This window comes from Falco rusticolus, chromosome 1 (genome assembly GCF_015220075.1).
Source record: "Falco rusticolus isolate bFalRus1 chromosome 1, bFalRus1.pri, whole genome shotgun sequence".
NCBI classification, from domain to species: domain Eukaryota; kingdom Metazoa; phylum Chordata; class Aves; order Falconiformes; family Falconidae; genus Falco; species Falco rusticolus.
The window spans coordinates 107,555,649-107,575,040 of record NC_051187.1 but is presented as its reverse complement, the minus strand read 5'-3'; the positions used below and the strand labels follow the sequence as shown (position 1 = coordinate 107,575,040).

The window sequence follows — 19,392 nt, the reverse complement described above, 5'->3', positions numbered from 1 at the left end:
TGATCGCTTTCACATCTTTTGCTTAAAAGCCTTTGGACCTTCATGCATAATTATAAGTAAGTTTCACTCCCTTGACTAGCTTTCTTATGAGACTTGGCCTTTTTAAACGTCCTAAGGCTTAGTCATACATATGCTTGCTTATCCTTTCACTGAATTTAATCGTGTATCCCAGTATTATTTTTATAGTTGACTCTTCTGTACTGTTCTCCTTGGTTAACAAAAACAAATCTAAAATAACCTTACATCCTGTTGGTTTACTGACAACTGAATTAATTTGCCCTCTATGATCAAAGGAAATAGCTGAGTCCTGTTTAGGTCTATGACTAGGACTGGTTGTTTCCAAGTCTCTATGGAATGTTAGTCTTCCATAATAACACAATTCCTAGTAGTATTTGTTTATCTCCAGTAGTGTTTCATTTTGATTCATATCTAAGTCTGACCTGTGGGATTGATAGCTGATTCCTGCAATTATCCTATGCAGCCTCTTTTCCCATATTTTCCCAAAATAATTTGAAACTATTGGGAGCACATTAGTTTCTCTGTCCCATTTTATAGATGCCAAGTTGAAAATTTAACAAAACTACCAGCACAAGGAAGGAAAAGTTACTTAGGCAAGGGGGAAAAACTGAAGGTTTCAGGAAAAAATGTTAGACCGAATGAGAAAAATATGAGGGCAGGAGCAGTAAGGAATCATTTTTGAGAAGGCAGGAACCACAAAGGAAAAAAATCTGTTACCCCCCCAAAAGTGATTTTTTTTAAAATGGCAGTGTATGAAAATGAACAGTAAACACCCAAAAATGGAGAGGCAGAGGATTCACACTAGTCTTTTGATGAACTGGGGGGGGGGGGCAGGGTGGAATGAAGAAAAGCTGTGGAGTAATTTAAAAAGAAGGGTATGCTATTTTCAGTTGGGCACTGAAACACTTGATACAAGGTAAAATTGGCAGGTTCAGTCAAGTTTTCTCCTTCAACTGTAACCTGATATGAGGAAATCAGAGGCTACATCTCAGATAAAGAAGTCCTAGAAATTTAGCTGAGAAGACGTGGACACATAAATGAGACCAAGATTTCTGCTGAACTGGGTATCAGGTAAGAGCTTATAGGTAATGTCACAGAGGTGGTGGAAGACAAGGCAAGCATGAGCAACAGTGCAGAGCTTTACATGTGCATGCTTTACAGAGAGATCTTAAAATGCTGAACCATAGCCACAAATGTTTTGTTTGAAGAGAAAGATAGGTGGAAATCTTTGCAAAGTCAACATACAGGAGCAACTGAGTTGTTTTAAGGTATCACCTCAAAGACAGATATAAGCTTGCTTGTAAGGATGAATAGTGTGAAACTTGTGAGCAGCATGCCAGATGTAAGTCATGAACCTAGTGAAAAGCAGTACCACTTGCGTCCTTGATGCAGTAGTATAGTAGCTGCACAGAAAGTATCACAGCACATGGGCGTAACTCAGGACATGGTCCCAAAGCACTGAATGGTTGAAGGAGGCTGAGGAAAGCTGGAAAGAGCAAGGATGAGTAGAAAGTAGTTGTTTTTTCTGTGTGACACAGTAAGATTTCACAGCTGTAGTCAACAAGCTACAAGTCTGGAAATGGCCAGTGATACTGCACCGAAATTGAACTAGTGAGGGAGAAAAAGAAGTGCTTTGCTAAAAGATTAGGTTTTGAAAAGAAGCTGGATAGGAGGAGGAAGGATTTTTTTAATAACAGAAAACAAATATACTTTCAGAAGGTAACACAGGCAGAGCTGTTGACTCCAGCAGTAATGGAAGGGAAAGCTGATGGAGTAAGAACAAGAGGGAGTTATATTAGATGATTTTTGGAAAAGGAATGGTTTGTGGCATTTACAGACAGAAGTGAAGGAGAGAGGAAGGGAAAGATGGACAGAGCTCTTAAATAAAAGGCTTGAGATTTTCAGAAATGTCTCTCTGTAGTTCAGCTGTGTTGTCAGTGGCAAGGTCACCTCTTGGAGAATGAGTCAGGAGCCTAGTATCTTTTAGCTGTCCTTTGAAGAAGCTGGTTTCTGTGTTGCCTGTACAGGACATTTGGGGTATTTTTTTCCCACAACACTGGTGTCCAAGTTGATGCCACAGTAATTCTGTGCAGTTACTTTGTAACCCACTGGATGCACTGTTGGGTGTAAAGTGGTTCCAAGGATAAGTGAGAAGCAGAGGGGGGAAATGACTATGGTATATATTAAAGAGTAAGCAGCCATTTTAGCAGTGTAGAAAGAGTAGAAACATAATTGTAGCCTGGGAGGCAACCCTGTAAGAATTATTCCATTAATTGTCTGCAAAGTTTTTGCAAAGGTGAGGTTAGTATTTAAAGAATTTTGGTCCCAGTTTGTCTGTGCAATTCTTATTTGCCCATTCAGCTTCCCCTTGCTGCCCATCTGGATTATTTTCATCACACTATTATTAATGCTCCCTTGCTCTCAAACAGTTGTCATCATCTTCTATTCAAGTGGCTACCTTGTGTCAGAGAAGAAATGGTTCCGCTATACAAAAATTCTTAAATGTCTGATGTGCTCCTAAGCATAGAATCATAGAATGGTTTGGGTTGTAAGGGACCTTAAAGGTCATCTAGTTCCAGCCCCCCCTCAAACACTATTAATTTTTAGGAACTTGTATAGGTCCTTTTTTCCTTACTGTTGACTTCAAGTGTGTTCATCATGAGCCATCTTTTTCCTTCTGTTCCAGAATGACTATCGCAAGCTGTCTATGCAGTGCAAGGATTTTGTGGTTGGTGTTCTTGATCTCTGCCGAGACTCAGAAGAAGTGGAGGCCATTCTGAACGGGGATTTAAACTCTGAGCCAGTTGAAGCGCAGAGGCACAGAGCATCACTGAGCCGCGTGAAGCTGGCCATTAAGTATGAAGTCAAAAAGGTAACTGCACATAGCCAGTGCTTTCAGACGGTGTAATAGGAACACAGTGTTGTCCCTATGAACCAGTGATCGGATGCTTTACGGAGACATAGTGTGTGTAATCAAGATTTTCACAAGGCAGAAGCTGGCAGAAGGGGACTACAGTGGAGGAGTTTAATCTACTTTCCACAGCTGAGAATTGGCAGGAGGTTTTAATGACGTAAATCAGCTGTGCTAGCAAGGTTATACACAGTTGGTCAGACCCTTCCTGTGATTAATCCAAAAGAAGACATTTCATTGGAGCCAGATTTTCACTCAGTGAGAGTGAGAATGTATCTTTCTGCTGGTCTGTGTGGTAATATCTAATCCAAAGAGAAGGCTGTGTTGGTGAAAGTTTTGGGTTCAGCCACTGAAAAGATCTGGTCTGTTCATTATTTCTTTTTATCATCTTTGCTTTCTACCTTAACTAAATTAATTGGGCAAGTAAATTCTGGAAAGTAAGTCTTGCAGCTTTCTACTAGTGTTCCTATCAACACACAGGGGGGTTTTTGTTTGATTGTTGGTTTTGGTTGTTTTTTTGGTGGGTTTTCTTTGGAAAGAAAGGTCTTCCTTTTACTACTTTGAAAAGGGAAAAAGAGAACATCTAAGCTGTCACTAAGTATGTTATTTTTTAATTTATTTTAAAATATGACAGTAAATCAAACAGCCAATCTGCAACTGTGTGGGTTTCAGTGAGAAATTCTACATGATTTACTCTGTGTGTTCCTTTAAAAAATATTTTAAAATTCAGTGCCAAAAAATTATGGAATATATTTGTGGCTAGTTAATCAGTTCATTTCTTTATCTTTGCACCTGTATCTATCAGTGTTTTGTGAAGTGCGATGTGTTTTCAGTTGATGCCTCTCAAAATAATTTTTAATGAATAGTTATTTTGTGAATGAATGGTATGTGTTAAAAAATGGAGCTGTGTACCACACATTTGACACAATGCATATCCATTTAACAGTTTTCAATATATAGTTATAGTGTTCTCTTCAAGATCCCACTACCCTGGCACAGAAAATAGTTAATACTGTGTCCTACTGTGAGAGGGCTCAAGGAATACAGCAATGCCTCTATTATTTACAGCTACCTATTTACATGGTTAGCATCATTTCCATTCTTAACAGCCATTATAGTTTCATCATCTCTACGAGAAGCCTTGTGTCTTTCAGAATAAATAACACTATTCTGTGGCCACCTGTGGAGCCAATCTGCCACATAAAATGAATTGTAAGCAACCTGCCACAAACAGCTGGGAAATACTGGTGCTTATTATGTCCCCAGAAGATGGTTAACAAAAATTGTAAATGCATATCCCAAAGAGCAATTCATCATTTCCAATATAGAACTGGTCTACAGCAGATAAATGCATATTGATTACCAGAATTCCAGGTAAATATGTGCAAGTATTAAATTAATTAAAAATAATGGAAAAGAATCAAGGTGCATAAACATGTTGTTATATCTAAATAACATATGAATTCTTTGTGCTCTTGCATTTTAAAGTGTACCAAACCTTTCCTGAGACCTGAGTCTCAGCTTTCTTTCTGAAGACACTGGTATTCTATGAGGTTGCTGTCACTGATGAAATTAATTGCTAAGCAAAGGGCCACACATCTGTTAAGAATAACAGAAATCTACATAGTACAAAAAAAGACAATTCATTTAGCAAACTTGTTTTCTTCTCTTGCCGGAGATTAATTATTTGTAGATAAACCAAGGTTTTGGCTCCAATTTGTGACAAATACAGTTCAGAACCTACAACACTAGTGATCTTGGTGGAGGGAAATAAATAGATGGTGCAGAGTTGTTACCATATTTCTACATGTGCTGTTCCCTCTAAATGGCCATTACAAAGGGCATGACAGGGATTGAGCCAGGAAATGTCTCTGCCATGGTGATCCCTTGATGCTGGGGTTGAGTCTGTTACAGCTGTGGCAGATTATAGCAATATTCTGACTGTAGCACAGATTCAGATGTGGGAACTCCACATGGGATGCTTTCAACCCTGTAACTGTAGGAAACAAACAAGGATGTGGCTTACGTTTCTTAGCTTTCAGTATTTCTAGCTACATTTCTGCGTCAGCTACTTTAAGGTCAGCTAACGTTGCCAGCAGTACAGCCAAACAGAACAGCAGATCCATGAAATGGTTAATGAGCTGTATGCCCTTTTCAGAGGGAGGAGAGACAGGAAAAAGCAAGTGAGCAAATGTGCTTAGAAGTTTACTGCTAGGGAAACGGAGTTTTAAATTCTATTAGTAATGAAACTCTTGCACTTAATACCCTAGGCACTGCATTAAAGTAGCCCATCTTGTAAGCTGGATATGATTTTGAAGTTAAAGTTCATACTGAAACTGCAGCCCCAATAGTGAAGGATTAAGGGAATTAAGAAACCAAGAAAAACTAGTTAGAAAAGTAGCCTTGCTCTGTATGCTGAATTGCTACTGATGTCACGCTTTTAATATTGTACCTTAACTCTGTCTTTAGATGGTCAACAAAATTTCAGAGAAGCGACATTGGGCCAAGTTCTGCAGTTCTTGCAGAGATAAAAATCAGAATGGAATTTCCAAGTGAAATCATTAAGAGTTTAAGTAAAATCACAGGATTTAATTTTCAAACACTGAAGTTTTGAATCAGTAGACAAAAAAGAAGATTCAAAAATCTCTTTGTATGTTGTATGTTTGTGTATTAGAGTGTGCCAGGATCTGTTCCTGCTACGTCTAAACTCAGTCATTAGGATGTTAGGAATAAATAACATAATAATCACTCTTAGTCATACAGAAAAATATTTACATACTGATGACTTGGTTCTTGGTCACAAAACTGAATACATCTGAAGTGTTACAGTCAATTATGCCCAGAAAAGCAGCTAAATTAAAATTGGGATTTTCTTGGTGACCAGATGCTGTACTCGTGCATGTCCCTGGGGTTTGAATTAGATCCTCAAATATTAAATAAATATGATAATAAGATCTACATATGTAATGAAAAGTAAGAAACTGTGTCTAAAGTAGGATGAGATAAGAGGAATGCAGAAGGAACAGGGTTGTAGGATGAGGTGATTGGTAGGTAAATATGATGTGAACCTGCTGTTCTTGGAGGATATGAAGCTGGGACGGAGGGAGACAGATAGACAGGGCGGGGGGAACATAGAAGAGGTGGCTGAAAATAAAAGCAGTGTAATCATAGAGTTAAGTATTTCAGCAGAGCTGAAGAGAAGGATGAATTTCAGAGTTTTTGTGGATGAGAGAAGTGACACAAGTTGCTCTGAGCGCTTGGAAATGGTGCATATTGTGCAGTGGCCAACAGTTAAATAAGTTGCTAAGATCTTCTCAAGAGCCCTTAGACTTACTGCCAGAGAAGAACTTGCCATAACCATTGGCATCTTATTCACTAACTCCTCCCTTTTTTGGGGAAAATTATAGCACAAGCAGATCTCTTAGTGTCAGATCAAAATGTTGATAGACGAGGAGGAATAAACCAGCACATAGCTCTGGAGGAGATGCAAGAGGGCCTTTGGGCTGATTCATAGCCCTAGGCGAGCTCCCTTAAAGCTCCTTTGCTGTTTCTTCCTATTCCCTCTGGTAGTAGGAGTGATGTGGGTGTTTCTTCTCTCTCCTCTTCCCTACAGTTTCAAGCCTGCTTTTTAAAAATGTCTTTGTAATTTGAAATAATTATTTATTTTCCTGTCTTTGGCCACAGTTAATCTGCTGTGGGATTTGTCCTTTGATGTCCTGAGTTGAGAATGAAATTTATCTTGGCAAAAGAAGAGGCTTGGGGCATGTTTCAGAATGCCCAAACACACAAAAAAAAACAGTCTCCTTTTTTCAAATGGGTCAGGCTGGCATTTTTTATGGTGCATAAGCTTCAAAGGTGACAGCCTAATAAAAATATAACCATAGTCTCTTCTCCCAGGTAACTAGCAACAGAACAAGAGGAAATGGCCTAAAGTTGCACCAGGGGAGGTTTAGATTGGATATTAGGAAAAAATTCTTCACCAAAAGGGTTTTCCAGCAGTGGAACAGGCTGCCCAGGGAGGTGGTGGAATCACCATCCCTGGAAGTGCTTAAAAAAACATGTAGCTGCAGTGCTCAGGAACATGGTTTAGTCCTGGGTTAACTTTGGTAGTCCTGGGTTCATATGAACTTCATGATCTCAAAGGTCTTTTCCAACCTAAATGATTCTGTGGTGGTTCAGGTTGACATTAATTTCTTAGAAATTTTTTTAAATCTTTCTATTTATTTCTGTTGGCCATTCCACTGTAGGAACAAACTGCATTGATACATAATCTAACTGGTTAATGAATCGCACACCAAAATATTTTGGGACTTCAGTTTTAGAGCAAAGTAGATTAAATTATGAAGAATGCTTCCCTTTTTAAAGTTCATGCAACAGCTTCAGATTCTTCCTCTTGAGGGTTTTAAGGTTCCCTGTTTTCATTGCCAATGATTTAATTTGATATTAAAAAAAAAAAAAAGTCTGCCCTATTGTACTACTGTATGCACTTTTTAATGAGATTTGGAATATAAATGGAGTTTTGCAGGCAAGACCTGGCAAACAAGAATGCATATGGTACATTATGATCTCAACAGAGTACAAAGGATAATAAAATGGATATCCAAGGTTTACAGTATTTTATTTTTTTTTTTAAGTATAAGCAACTTGGATCAAATCTCACTCTTAAGCCAACATGGATTATCAGAATTATTTTGAAATCTTTTTTGTGAAACCGCCTAGCATTCTTTACTCTGATTTACTAGTTGTTCTCAACCAGTGTGAAAGTATATTACCAGATTTCTTTAAATCGCTGTGGTAACTAGGCTGTTTACCCTTGTGCTTAACTGTTATCCCACATGCTCACAGGATATTGTATAACAGTAATAGTGATGAGTATGATAAAAGTTTAGAAATTGACTTAACCAGAAGTGTAAATATATGCGCAAAGAACATAGGGAGCTGGGAGCTATAGAATTCTTTTTCCCTCCCATTCCTTATGTTTCTTTAGTAGCAGCACCCAACATGGGCTACACACTTCAGGTTACATGACATGATCCTGATGGAGTGGCTGCAGTTTCCTCTGCCCACGTTACTTCATCCTAAAGAAATACAGCAGTGCTTTAAAAATAGAGCAATATATGCTCACTTTTCAACAAACTCAACCAAAAGTGATTTTAGTAAAATAAAACTTAAAGCATATCTATACAAATGCAGTTGTTGGCAGCAGCTTGTTTCATCATTCCGTAATTAATTTGAGCATCAGTTCCCTTTCCCTGTGATCATACTGAAATCTTACTGAAGCTAGGAAAATAGTGTTTGCATGTTATTTGCTGCATAGGAGAAAGATGGAAGTTGGCGTTGTTTGTTTATTTGTGGGTTTTTATGGCTACTAGATCCTTAATATGTGCCGGTTTACTATTGTAACAAGTCAATCTCTGCTCCCTTTCAATTTTGGGACACTTAAGAAAGAATTTGTGGAAGCTAGGAAGGAACAGAACTTATGCAGAAGGCTCAGGAGAGCAAGTTTGTGTTGTAATAACTGAGGAGAATCTGAGTGTTAATCCTAAGCCTGCTTTTCTACTTGTTTCATTGTCTCTTCATGACTACATCCCAAAAAATTCACTTGATACCCTGTTTCTTTGTCTTGATGTTTGTCTGGCTTCTTCCCTCCCTGTTTTGAAGCAGTTGTTTACAAAAGCCCCTGATGATGTCTCGGCTTTGCTTAGTTAAGGTCAGTTGAAATATTACCATTGACTTCAGTGGGCATCAGAGTTAGATCAAAAGAGAGTAAGTATATTTGAAAATTATCTTTCATGTGTCCATGTCTGAGTTTTTTCCATGAGAAAATTACATACCAAAATGTGGATGTAGGGCTCAATGTTACAAAGGTGGCCTGACATTCAGCGAACTGAAATTCAGTTGTAGCTGTGTATGTTTAGACTACTGACAATCAGGATATTCTTGTTTTAAGTGCCTAAATATGTCAGCTTTTGGTCATTTTATCAGAGGCTATATTTATTCAGATATTTGTGCACATCTGGCCTTGTGGTTATCTCTGTTATGTTTGGCACCTTTTAGTCCTTCTGCTATAGAAATGAGCAAATACTTAATATTGATAAACATTAATGTAAACTAACCAGCAAAGATAAAAGAAACATCTCATAAAATAATTCATTAAAAATAAAACTGGCTTACTCAGAAAACAGTGAAATATTTATATTTTTAGTTAAAGCATATACCTCAGATGTTATTTGAGCCTCCTGCAGTGTGTTGTTAAGCTGCTAACAACTAATTAAAATACAAAGAATAGCATAAGACTCTAGTGATAACAATCTGTATGTTCAGGGTCCTTTAAAATTTTGAAAAAGTGAAAAAGGAAAAGTTATTTTTGAGAACTGTCAAATTTGAGAATTTAATATTTTTCAGCTGAGATAGTATCAAATGCATGAACTTGGAGAAAATACAAAACTGTACAATAAAATACAGTCTGTTACAGAGTCTTTAGAGCACCGGCAAAACCATAAGATCATCTTTTCATCTGGTTCTCAAAATGGCATTTTCTTGTATTACTGAATGCTAAATTTTATTTTCCACAAAGCATGAAAATGTATTTGTAGTAAGTTGCTCCTGATTATTTTTCAAATCCCAAGTACCTCTAAGTAGAGGTGATAGCTAGCACCATTGATGGTAGTAGTGAGAGACAGGAAGCCCTTTCAATATTCATCTCTGTGTGTCCTGGTGAGGTTTAAAATTCTGTGCTCTACTTTTGCTTCATTTATTTCTTGCCTCAGTAAGATTTAGACTGAAAATGTATAGATGGTTAAGGAGGTATTTGGAGCTTTTGTCAACGAACCAAATCAAATGGCATTGAGGAAGTTTGTGAAGAGCATATGCAGGAAGGGGAGAGGCTCACGGTGGATTATGGTCAGACCAGAATTTTCAGTCTCCACAAAAATTCTGCACGTGCCTTGAATCAGCTTGATTTGCTGAGAAATTGTTGGAAGTTAGGACTGAGGTTCAGCTCTGAAAAGATCCAGTCAGGTATGTGAAGCTGTTCTAATAATGCATAAAAGACTTCTAACAGCAATGGCTGCCCACGTGTGCAGCTTTGTCCCCAAAGTGCTGCTTTAAATCAGCTCAGTAGTTTCTTCTTTATTAACTTTTATTTTAAAAGAAAGGAGAAAAAACATGATACTTAAGCTCTCACTTAACACCAGATATTTCAGGTGATCAGGTATGTAGCAGTTATATAACTCTTCTTATAAATTATAATATGTCTTGGTTTTCTTTCTTTTTCTTTACAGTTTGTGGCCCATCCAAACTGTCAACAACAGCTACTGACTATCTGGTATGAAAATCTCTCAGGATTACGGGAGCAGACCATAGCTATCAAGTGTCTCGTTGTGCTGGTTGTGGCATTGGGCCTTCCATTTCTAGCCATTGGTTATTGGATTGCGCCATGTAGCAGGGTACTGAATTTTATAAATTACATATAGTATTCTGGGAGCTGGTTTTCCATTTCTGGCATTCAAAATGCAATATTGTATCTCTAATGCTGCTGCTTCCAAATTTTAACTAATTAATGGTATTTTTAGTAATCTGTAGTCTTGAGCCAAAAGATACTGTTTGTTTTATTTGCACTGTAAAGAGGGGATCACAGTGGTGAAGCATGCAAATAAACTGTTGTTAAGTTTAAAGAAAGAAAAAAAATACCTTCTCCGAGAGCTTTTTTTCTTTTTAAAATTTCCATAGATTGTGCTCATCTCACAATCTCAGCTATATAATTGTATTTGTGTTAGTAACATGGATTTTTTGAAATTCACCGCTCAGATTGTGTATTAGGTCTCCTCTGATGGCATCTGATGCCGTTCCCATATAAACCATTAGCAGAACATCTGTTGACTTCACTGATGCAGAACTTAATCTTAAGTAAAGTATATGTTATTCCTGCCCTAGGAGTTCTGTTTTACCAGGTGGACCATAGAGCAGAAATTAAATTAAACACAGTATTCCAACCATGTGTTACGATATATTCCTAAGAGAGGACAACTGTAAACTCTTACCTCTTCAAAATTATGTGAAAGTATATGTGTGCTTCCAGCTTTCCTGATGATCTCACAATTAAAATAACCACAGTTTCTTTGAAATCTTTATTGTCTGTAGTGTGTGAATTGTCTGCGAATGAAGCATGTTGAATAGGTCTTTGGTAAAACAGGAGAAGGAAGATTTCTGTTACATTAGCTTTTGAAAAAAATCAAAGTAAATTTACTTCTGTGCTGAGTATGGTCTTTAAATTTTATTTCCTTAACAAGTGTACAGCAAAGAAATGTGAGTTTCATTCACTTACATTTTGCTGCTGTAGTTCACCTTAAAAAGGACAAGATTTTGCTCATCTCCTGCCTATTTCAAGGGAACCTGGTATTTTCTCTGGGTTGAATACTTATTTACCTTAAAGATAAACCTTTATGAAAGTAGTGTAAGTGTTCCTGTTGTTATTCTCTGAAATATCACTTTCCATTAATATCTGTAGTAAAGATATTCCTTACTCACAGCTCCGTATCATAGAAATGCATTTTAGCTAGTGTCCGATACGAAAGTGACATTTGTCCTTGAGCTTTAATTCCCAGTACCAGAAACAACTGACTTGTTTCCTAGTGCTCATGTCAAATAAAGTACTGTACATTCAGATCAGTTGTTTGATATTGTAATTTCAAAATACTTTCTAAAGGTTGGGAGCAGGAAGGGAACTTGAGATCGTTTGCACAGGTAGTAAATGCTCTTTAGCTTGCGCTGGTCCGCTTAGTTCGTAGTAGCTGACCCATCTGAGGAAAACCATTCCTTGAAATAAGAAAGCTAACGGTTGGGCTTTATGGCAGAGCGGTATATTGTTCTGTTGTACTGAAGGAGACAGGAGACCTTTGGCCTTAAGAGGTGTGCAGCAGCGAAGACAAAGAGGTCTGTGTAGCATCTACCTTGTCACGCCTTGTACAGAGATGGCACAAGTGTTGTCCCGCTCAGGCCACAGAAAGGTGAATTCCAAAGGTACTGCTCCTCCCAGAGGGGAGCAGGCTGGGAAGGACAAGTACCCCTACATGTGCATTACCCCCAAGAGGTCTCCAAAGAGCGTTGTTAAGGGATCTCTGTGCTTGAGCCAATGCACAAATTGCTGCGTGTGGTGCAGCCTCACTGATACCTGCATGTCTTGAGTACGGGGTGGGGAGTTGCAACAGCACTGGCCGCATGAAACCTTCACTGCCTAAATAAAGGGTACTGGCAGTATTGCCCTCAGAGGAGTGGGTTTATAGCTTGGCACTTCTGACGCTGGCTTGCAGGGTAAGGATAGTACTGATGGGATCGCAGACTCTTCTTTTTCGTATGCGTAATGAGTGCCGAGCCCATTGCTGTTTCCACTGTGGTCTTCTGGAGGCAGCTGGCCCCCTTCTGTGGTGCAGACAGACTGCCCCTGCTGCTGTTTTGTCCTTCTGCCAAGTACAGGTGTGAATTAAATCAGTGGAGTTTATTTGAAAATAGTAATGTTGCTGTTCTTATCCTTCTTAGTCTTTTGTGATGGAACAGTTGTTATTTTTAGTGAGCACAGGTTATTTGTTTAGCACTTAACAGCTCTGAACATCTATTCCGTGGATGGAATACAGTAGCTAAAGATGAGAAGATAAGTCTGTGATTTTCCCTAGGCCTAAAGTCGTAGATAAGCTAATAGTACACACTTGTTGGTAGGGAAAGTCTTTTGCTACTTGGAGATGTTATTTGTTTATTTTCCATGGGCTTGTTTCCACCCCCCATTGGTATCTGTGAGCAGTAGATCGAACTCTTTCTGGTCACTGCCATTGTACATTTGTAGCTCCTTAGGGTGTTTTCCCTCAAACATTGCCACCTAGAGTTTATGGAATAACATGAACACTCACTAACAGGACAACGTACTCCATGAGGCTGCCTTTGGGAGACTTCTGTCTGAAATGGTAGAGCATCACAGTTCAGTGCACTTGGAAGAGCATCCTTTAAAAAGAGATTTCAGAGTGTCTTGAGTTCTTCAGTGCCCATTTATGCTTCTGGAATGCCTGATGAGATAGTTTGTTTCTTTGAGAAAACTGAGTGACTGCTTTCAATTCTGCCTTTGCAGCTTGGAAGAATTCTTCGAAGCCCATTTATGAAATTTGTGGCACATGCAGCATCCTTCATTATTTTCCTAGGCCTGCTGGTGTTCAATGCTTCAGACAGATTTGAAGGTATAACAACGCTACCGAATGTCACTGTTACTGATTACCCTAAGCAGATCTTTAGGGTGAAGACTACCCAGTTCACCTGGACAGAAATGCTGATCATGGTATGGGTACTTGGTAGGTATATTGCCCCTTCATCTTTGTCAACTGTTTTCTTGCAGATATAAATTCTAAAAGAAAGGAGAGAAGCACAGGTCCCAAACCTGTGCTCCAGCTGCTGTGTGGTTAGAATAAACCCTCAGGGCAGATAACAGTGCATTAGATCTCATAAGAGCATCAGAGCATCTGCCTCCTTTTGCAGTATGGGGTAAAATTTTGTTTGCTGATTTGCCTCATCTTTCATAGTCCTGGCATTTGTAGCAGGAGCACAGGTTTGCTGAAGAGAACGCTACAGAAATTATACTTTACTAAAATGATTTTCTTAAATAGTGTCAGGAAGCCTACGCTGCGGTATATGCCAGAAGGTCAGGAGTTCCTACGGATCGGTATTAATGTGTTGGCACGTCAGTGCTCTGTGGCATTGCTGCTTAGGTAGCGTTTGGAGAAATCACAGTTCCTACCAGTGTCAAGGGGCTGAGTCAGTTCTAATTACTCAGGGTTTCTTTCACAAAACCTGAACAACTGTCAGCCTGTTGGAAACTCTGTATGGCAGAAAATGCTATCTTCTAGCATTTCATCAAAGTCAGGTGCTTTACATCACAAAATGTCACTTAGCCATATGATAATTTAGCTTTCTCAGCTTTTACAGGCAGTGGAAGAGACAGGAAGTGTTACTGGGGCTGCTACATGAAGGTGCCTTGCTCTGCCTTTTGAATCACCTGTATCTCCTGATCTAAGTTCTCCTTTATCTTAATGTTAGGGTAGGTTAAATCCATGGAAATTATTTTCTCAGGAGAAGTTGGAATAAGAAAACTCAATTACACATAGCCAAATTCCACTTTCTGTGCTGAAAAGGGTCTTATTCTGTGAAGTAGAGAACCAGTAGTATAATTGTGCTCATAAAGGGTCATGTGTGTAGCTGGATAGTTGTGCTCCTCTGTAAAAATTAATCCTTCTGCCTTAGAAGTGTTTTATGAGTACAAATTGTAAGGAAGGGAGAGTTCTTTTTCCACATTTAGCATTTTTTCCTCTTTAGAAGTACAGCATACTGTTAACGTTGTTAGGCTGTAAGACTTGCTGCAAAGTTGTGGCTCTACGCTACCCTATGTGGAGATGTCTGAGCTTTGTTCCCACATATCAATCAATACCTTCCCATTTGATCAACGCTGTTGAAACCAAGAGAGCCTTACTCAAGGTGTATGATGCCGTGACTCTGCAAATAAGTGAATTTTTGCTCCACTGGTACCATCTGGTTTCATGAAATGGGAGAATGCAAAGAATTCAAATGAAAAGAATTTGGCTAATATTGCTATGTTGTGGGGCTTTTTCGTTTCTTGTTGCAGGTATGATGTGGTCAGAATGCAAGGAGTTGTGGCTGGAAGGACCCAGGGAATATATTTTGCAGTTATGGAACGTTCTGGATTTTGGGATGCTTTCCATTTTCATTGCTGCTTTCACAGCGAGGCTTCTGGCATTCCTGCAGGCCACAAAAGCACAACAATATGTGGACAACTACATTGAGGAGAATGACCTCTCTGAGGTCACGCTTCCTCCAGAAATAGAATATTTTACTTATGGTGAGTTTTAACTTTTCTGCAACAGAGATCTGAACGCAGAAAAACTGGTAAGGATGTGCTAGCGTTTTGAAGCCTTAAGGTTAATATTTGCATGTGTTTCTGTTCATAGCATTGTCTAACCATTTCTGCCTCAGTATTTTTGTTTCTATGCTATTTAAACAATAGCTGTTATGACACTCTAATTTGACAAATAAGTTTGCTAAGATACTAAAACCAAACAAGATACATAAATGAAGTTCAGTTCAAATGTAGCCATCCACAATTTTGTTATAACTGTTTGATTTTAAACATTTGCAAGCTCTATTTTGTTCTTGGTTTGGTGCACAACAGATAAAATTTTTATGTGAATTTTTTTTGTTTGGTTCAGTTGTTTGATACAGCTATTCATATTTGTAAAGATCAATCAGCATCTCCCGCTGAAGGAAGGATGCTGGCCCAGCAAAGATGTGCTCAAATAGAATAATAGTACTAAATAGTTATTGCAGTGCAGAAATTGTAATTAAAGGTGTGATGAATCTCTATTTGTAACACCAGCAAAGGCTGTGTTTGCTGCTGATGGTGTATTTTAGCATATGCTTTATGAACTTCAATATAGTATACTAGCAGACTTGGACTTAACTGCTATATAATCAATCTGAATTTGTGCAGATGTAAGTACACATTTAGAAACACATGGTATTTTGATATGAAACACATTTTAATTCAGTGTTGTTTTGCTAAGATGGTACATTAATTCACGTAATAAATATTTTATGAGTTTACATATAACTCAGTTGTTTCTGTGCATGTTGTGTGTAAAACCCACAATCCTACTTCCATTGAGATAAATGGCAAAAATCTTCATGATTTCCATCCTGAACTTGTAATAACGACAAAGTTTGGTGTGATTAATAAATGGAACTGTTCATCAACCAACATTGTTCCCCTCAATAAAACACAAAATATGAAGAAATTTCTGGCTTTAGCGTAGTGCCGAAGACAGCTAATAGTACAGTTAAGAAAAGCAGTAAGGAATTATTTGTTGTTATGTAGTTCAGGTTAAAATGCAAACTGTAGAAGCAAATGTCATGTTTCTTCAAGTACAGTTTTTCTTCTAGCAAAAGGTAATGTAACATATTAATCTTTTTTGACTTAAGGGAAATAGGAATAGAGTAGCAGCTACTAGACTCTTAAAATATTTGTCTTAACTAAATTCAGATGTGTTCATGGAAAAATCCTAACAAGATTTATTTCTCAACATTGTGATAAATGAGTAACTCCTTACGTTTACCCTTATGTTTCCTATTTTCCAGCTAGAGATAAATGGCTTCCATCTGATCCTCAGATAATATCGGAAGGCCTTTATGCAATTGCTGTTGTTCTTAGCTTTTCTCGGATTGCCTATATCCTGCCTGCAAATGAGAGTTTTGGGCCCTTGCAGATTTCACTTGGAAGGACTGTTAAGGACATCTTCAAGTTTATGGTCCTTTTTATTATGGTGTTTCTTGCATTTATGATTGGAATGTTCATCCTGTATTCCTACTACCTTGGAGCTAAACTAAACCCAGCCTTTACAACGTAAGTATGAAATTTTGTTTCAGTAAAAAACCTTCCAGGTTTTTCACTAAGGTAACAAAAGTCTGCAAGATATTATGTGCTCTCTCCTAGCATTAAAAGAAAAGTGCAGACAGTTGAAGTCAGCTGGAAATCAGCTATCCCAGAACCTTAGCAGAAGACCAGTTCCTTCCTACTGGTAGAATGGAAGTTTTCATTGCAGTCTAAAATAATTGTACCTTTGTATTATGTTAATCACACAGATTGTGGACAACAATTGCAAAAATACATTACTGATACCTTGTATGTTTGTTGTTTTGATCAGCGTTCTACAAACCTAATTCACAGACAAATTACTTGAGGTTGTTAACACAACTTAAATATTTATTTGTGTAGCTAGTAATAATGTCTTCCTTTTTTGTTTGGGTTTTTTTTTTTTGTTTGGTTTTTTTGGTTTGTTTTTTTTTTACCTTTCCTTTTTCCCTACAGAGTGGAAGAAAGTTTCAAGACCTTATTTTGGTCAATATTTGGCTTGTCTGAAGTAACCTCTGTTGTCCTCAAATATGATCACAAGTTCATAGAGAATATTGGCTATGTTCTTTATGGCATATACAATGTGACAATGGTGGTAGTTCTGCTCAACATGCTGATTGCTATGATCAACAGTTCATATCAAGAAATTGAGGTGGGCTCTGTTCTCAAGTTGTTCTCTTGTGTTGAAAAAGGGTAGAATTATTAGGAATTATTTCAGTGAGCGCATCTTGATACGCAAAAGTACAATGAAGAGATTATCTCAATGGAGGAGATCACAAAAAATACCATGTTCTTAGGACTAACTTTTATCTGACACCCAGACAAGCTGCAGAACCTTAGAGGATCTAAACAAGTAGTTCATCTTGTGCCATCTGTACATATCTAAGGAGATGTCATCCATCCAGAAATCTTAAAATCTAAAGTAATAGTCAAATGAAGACTGCCGTGAAGTAGAAAACAAAGTTCCCGGGTGTCACATTTTAGACATGGGTGGTTCATTCCCAGTATCCTTAGGAAGATTATTGCGTGTTTCCTTAATGGAGTGCACTTCAGTCTTTGACACATCATTAGGACATGGATTAAATGTGTTTTGAGATGTTATTTAATGGAAATCTGGTCTTTAGTTCCAGTCCTCAAACTTTTTAGCTAGATGTGCGGGAGTTAAGACACTTACACACCACAGTGATAAATGGACGTACTTTATTACATTTATATGCCTCTGTACATGGAGTTACGATACAGGTGCTTATCTTAAAGATTGTTGTGACCAAGTCACACTTTGCAATGCTTATACTCTTTGTGATGTGTGCTTTTTCCCACATCAGGTACAATATTAAAACTTGATTCTAGCTTTGCCATATGCCCTGAAAACACAGTGGCAGTATTTCTCCAAATTTGACAAATGGCTCAGTTGAATGAATACTTGAATTTCACAGCAAGTTATTGACTGCATTGCTTATTAAAAGAAATATATTTTATTTTAATTGCATTATGATTACACAGTGTCTTCATTTTTAAAGATAATTAGAGTATTTAGCATCCAATGCAAATAAAAATTTCAGAAAATTTAGATTAGAGAAGACACCTAGTTTTAAAAATAAATCCCAAGTTGCTTAAATGGAAGAAAAAGTATATTTATGGTGCCAGTTTTTCAGACCATGAGTTCTGATATTATTCAGAGAGTACTGCAGTCAGATAGATGTGGGTACATACCCACACTAGCAGAGGAAAAAAAATCATCTAAGACATAGTGTACAAATGGATAAGTCATTTCGTGCTTTCATTGACTTCTGGGAAGTATCAGGGAATTCGGCAGGAGAAAACTAGTTATAATAAAAAAAAAAATTCACCTGTGGAGTAAACAAAGTCCAGCCTTGGAATACTTCATCCAAGTAAGAATGTATTAGGACAAAATCAGTTTGTCAGTTTTTAACATGATTTCTTCATGACAACAAAGTTTGTATTTTCTGTACTCCATTATAAATCAGAGTTGCTTCTCATGGCTATGCAAAAAGCTGTGAGTACTACCATTTTAAACCATGTCTGCCCTGAAACTAGTATTTAATCACTTGTGTGAGTACCAAATTTATGTGATGTCTTTAATGAGAAAAACAAGTCTTGAAAAAAACAAAAAAAGTCCACTTTAAATAGTAAGGAGTTTATATGTTGGCTTTCAGTCAGTGCAAAAATAACACTTGTTTAAATGGTTCACATGCTTTAACTAAGTATTGTCCATGAGATGTTGCCATTAAAGAGACAACTAAAATTTAGTTAAAATAGATTTGATGAAGTGGTTGCATTTTTTTCAGAAATACTGGGAGTCTTATTAGCAAGGAAATAACATTCTATGTAAAACCAGAAAGGGTCGATATTTAAAAGAACTTTTATTTGGAAGAATTTTGTGTTTCATAAACCCAAAGCATGTACCTGTTTTCGTATCTTAACCCAGGATGACAGTGATGTAGAGTGGAAGTTCGCTCGTTCTAAACTTTGGTTATCGTATTTTGATGATGGAAAAACATTACCTCCACCGTTCAGTCTTGTACCAAGCCCCAAATCTTTTTTCTATTTCATCATGAGGATCATTAACTTTTCTAAGTGCAGGAGGAGACATCTACAGAAGGATATAGAAATGGGAATGGGCAATTCCAAATCTAGGGTAGGTACTGAAATCTTTTTATTGCAATGAAGAATTGTGTGTTCATTCCAGCATTCTGCTTTTCTTTAAGTTTTAGGGTGTACTCTGTGCTTGTGATTATAGTATGGTAATTATCAAGCATTTATATACATAGATCTGTATTTCAGACTGCCTAAACATACTGCGTAAAATCAAAAAAAATAACTATACGTTTTCTTAGGACAACAAGGTCCAATGACTAGAAAAATACAATTGAAACAAAAATAACTGAGTGTTCAAAGATACAAATAATTCCCACAAGAAATGACCTAAATGTTGAATAAAGATGCTTTCAGCCTCCATTAGGAAGATTTTTAGTTCAGGGTA

The 19,392-nt window shown here is 37.6% G+C and overlaps 1 protein-coding gene across 3 annotated transcripts in view; it reads left to right on the top strand.

The window, feature by feature from the left end:
- Positions 1 to 19,392, top strand: part of TRPC3 (transient receptor potential cation channel subfamily C member 3) — a 44,608-nt gene that overhangs the window by 18,705 nt on the left and 6,511 nt on the right. For 2 of the 3 annotated variants that reach the window (XM_037394688.1, XM_037394708.1), the window contains exons 3-9: positions 2,705 to 2,890; positions 10,213 to 10,377; positions 13,047 to 13,263; positions 14,589 to 14,822; positions 16,115 to 16,379; positions 16,845 to 17,040; positions 18,838 to 19,047. In XM_037394688.1, the coding sequence (XP_037250585.1) occupies positions 2,705 to 2,890; positions 10,213 to 10,377; positions 13,047 to 13,263; positions 14,589 to 14,822; positions 16,115 to 16,379; positions 16,845 to 17,040; positions 18,838 to 19,047 (1,473 nt within the window). The remainder of the gene's footprint in view (positions 1 to 2,704; positions 2,891 to 10,212; positions 10,378 to 13,046; positions 13,264 to 14,588; positions 14,823 to 16,114; positions 16,380 to 16,844; positions 17,041 to 18,837; positions 19,048 to 19,392) is intronic. The other variant, XM_037394698.1, reaches the window with a different exon arrangement.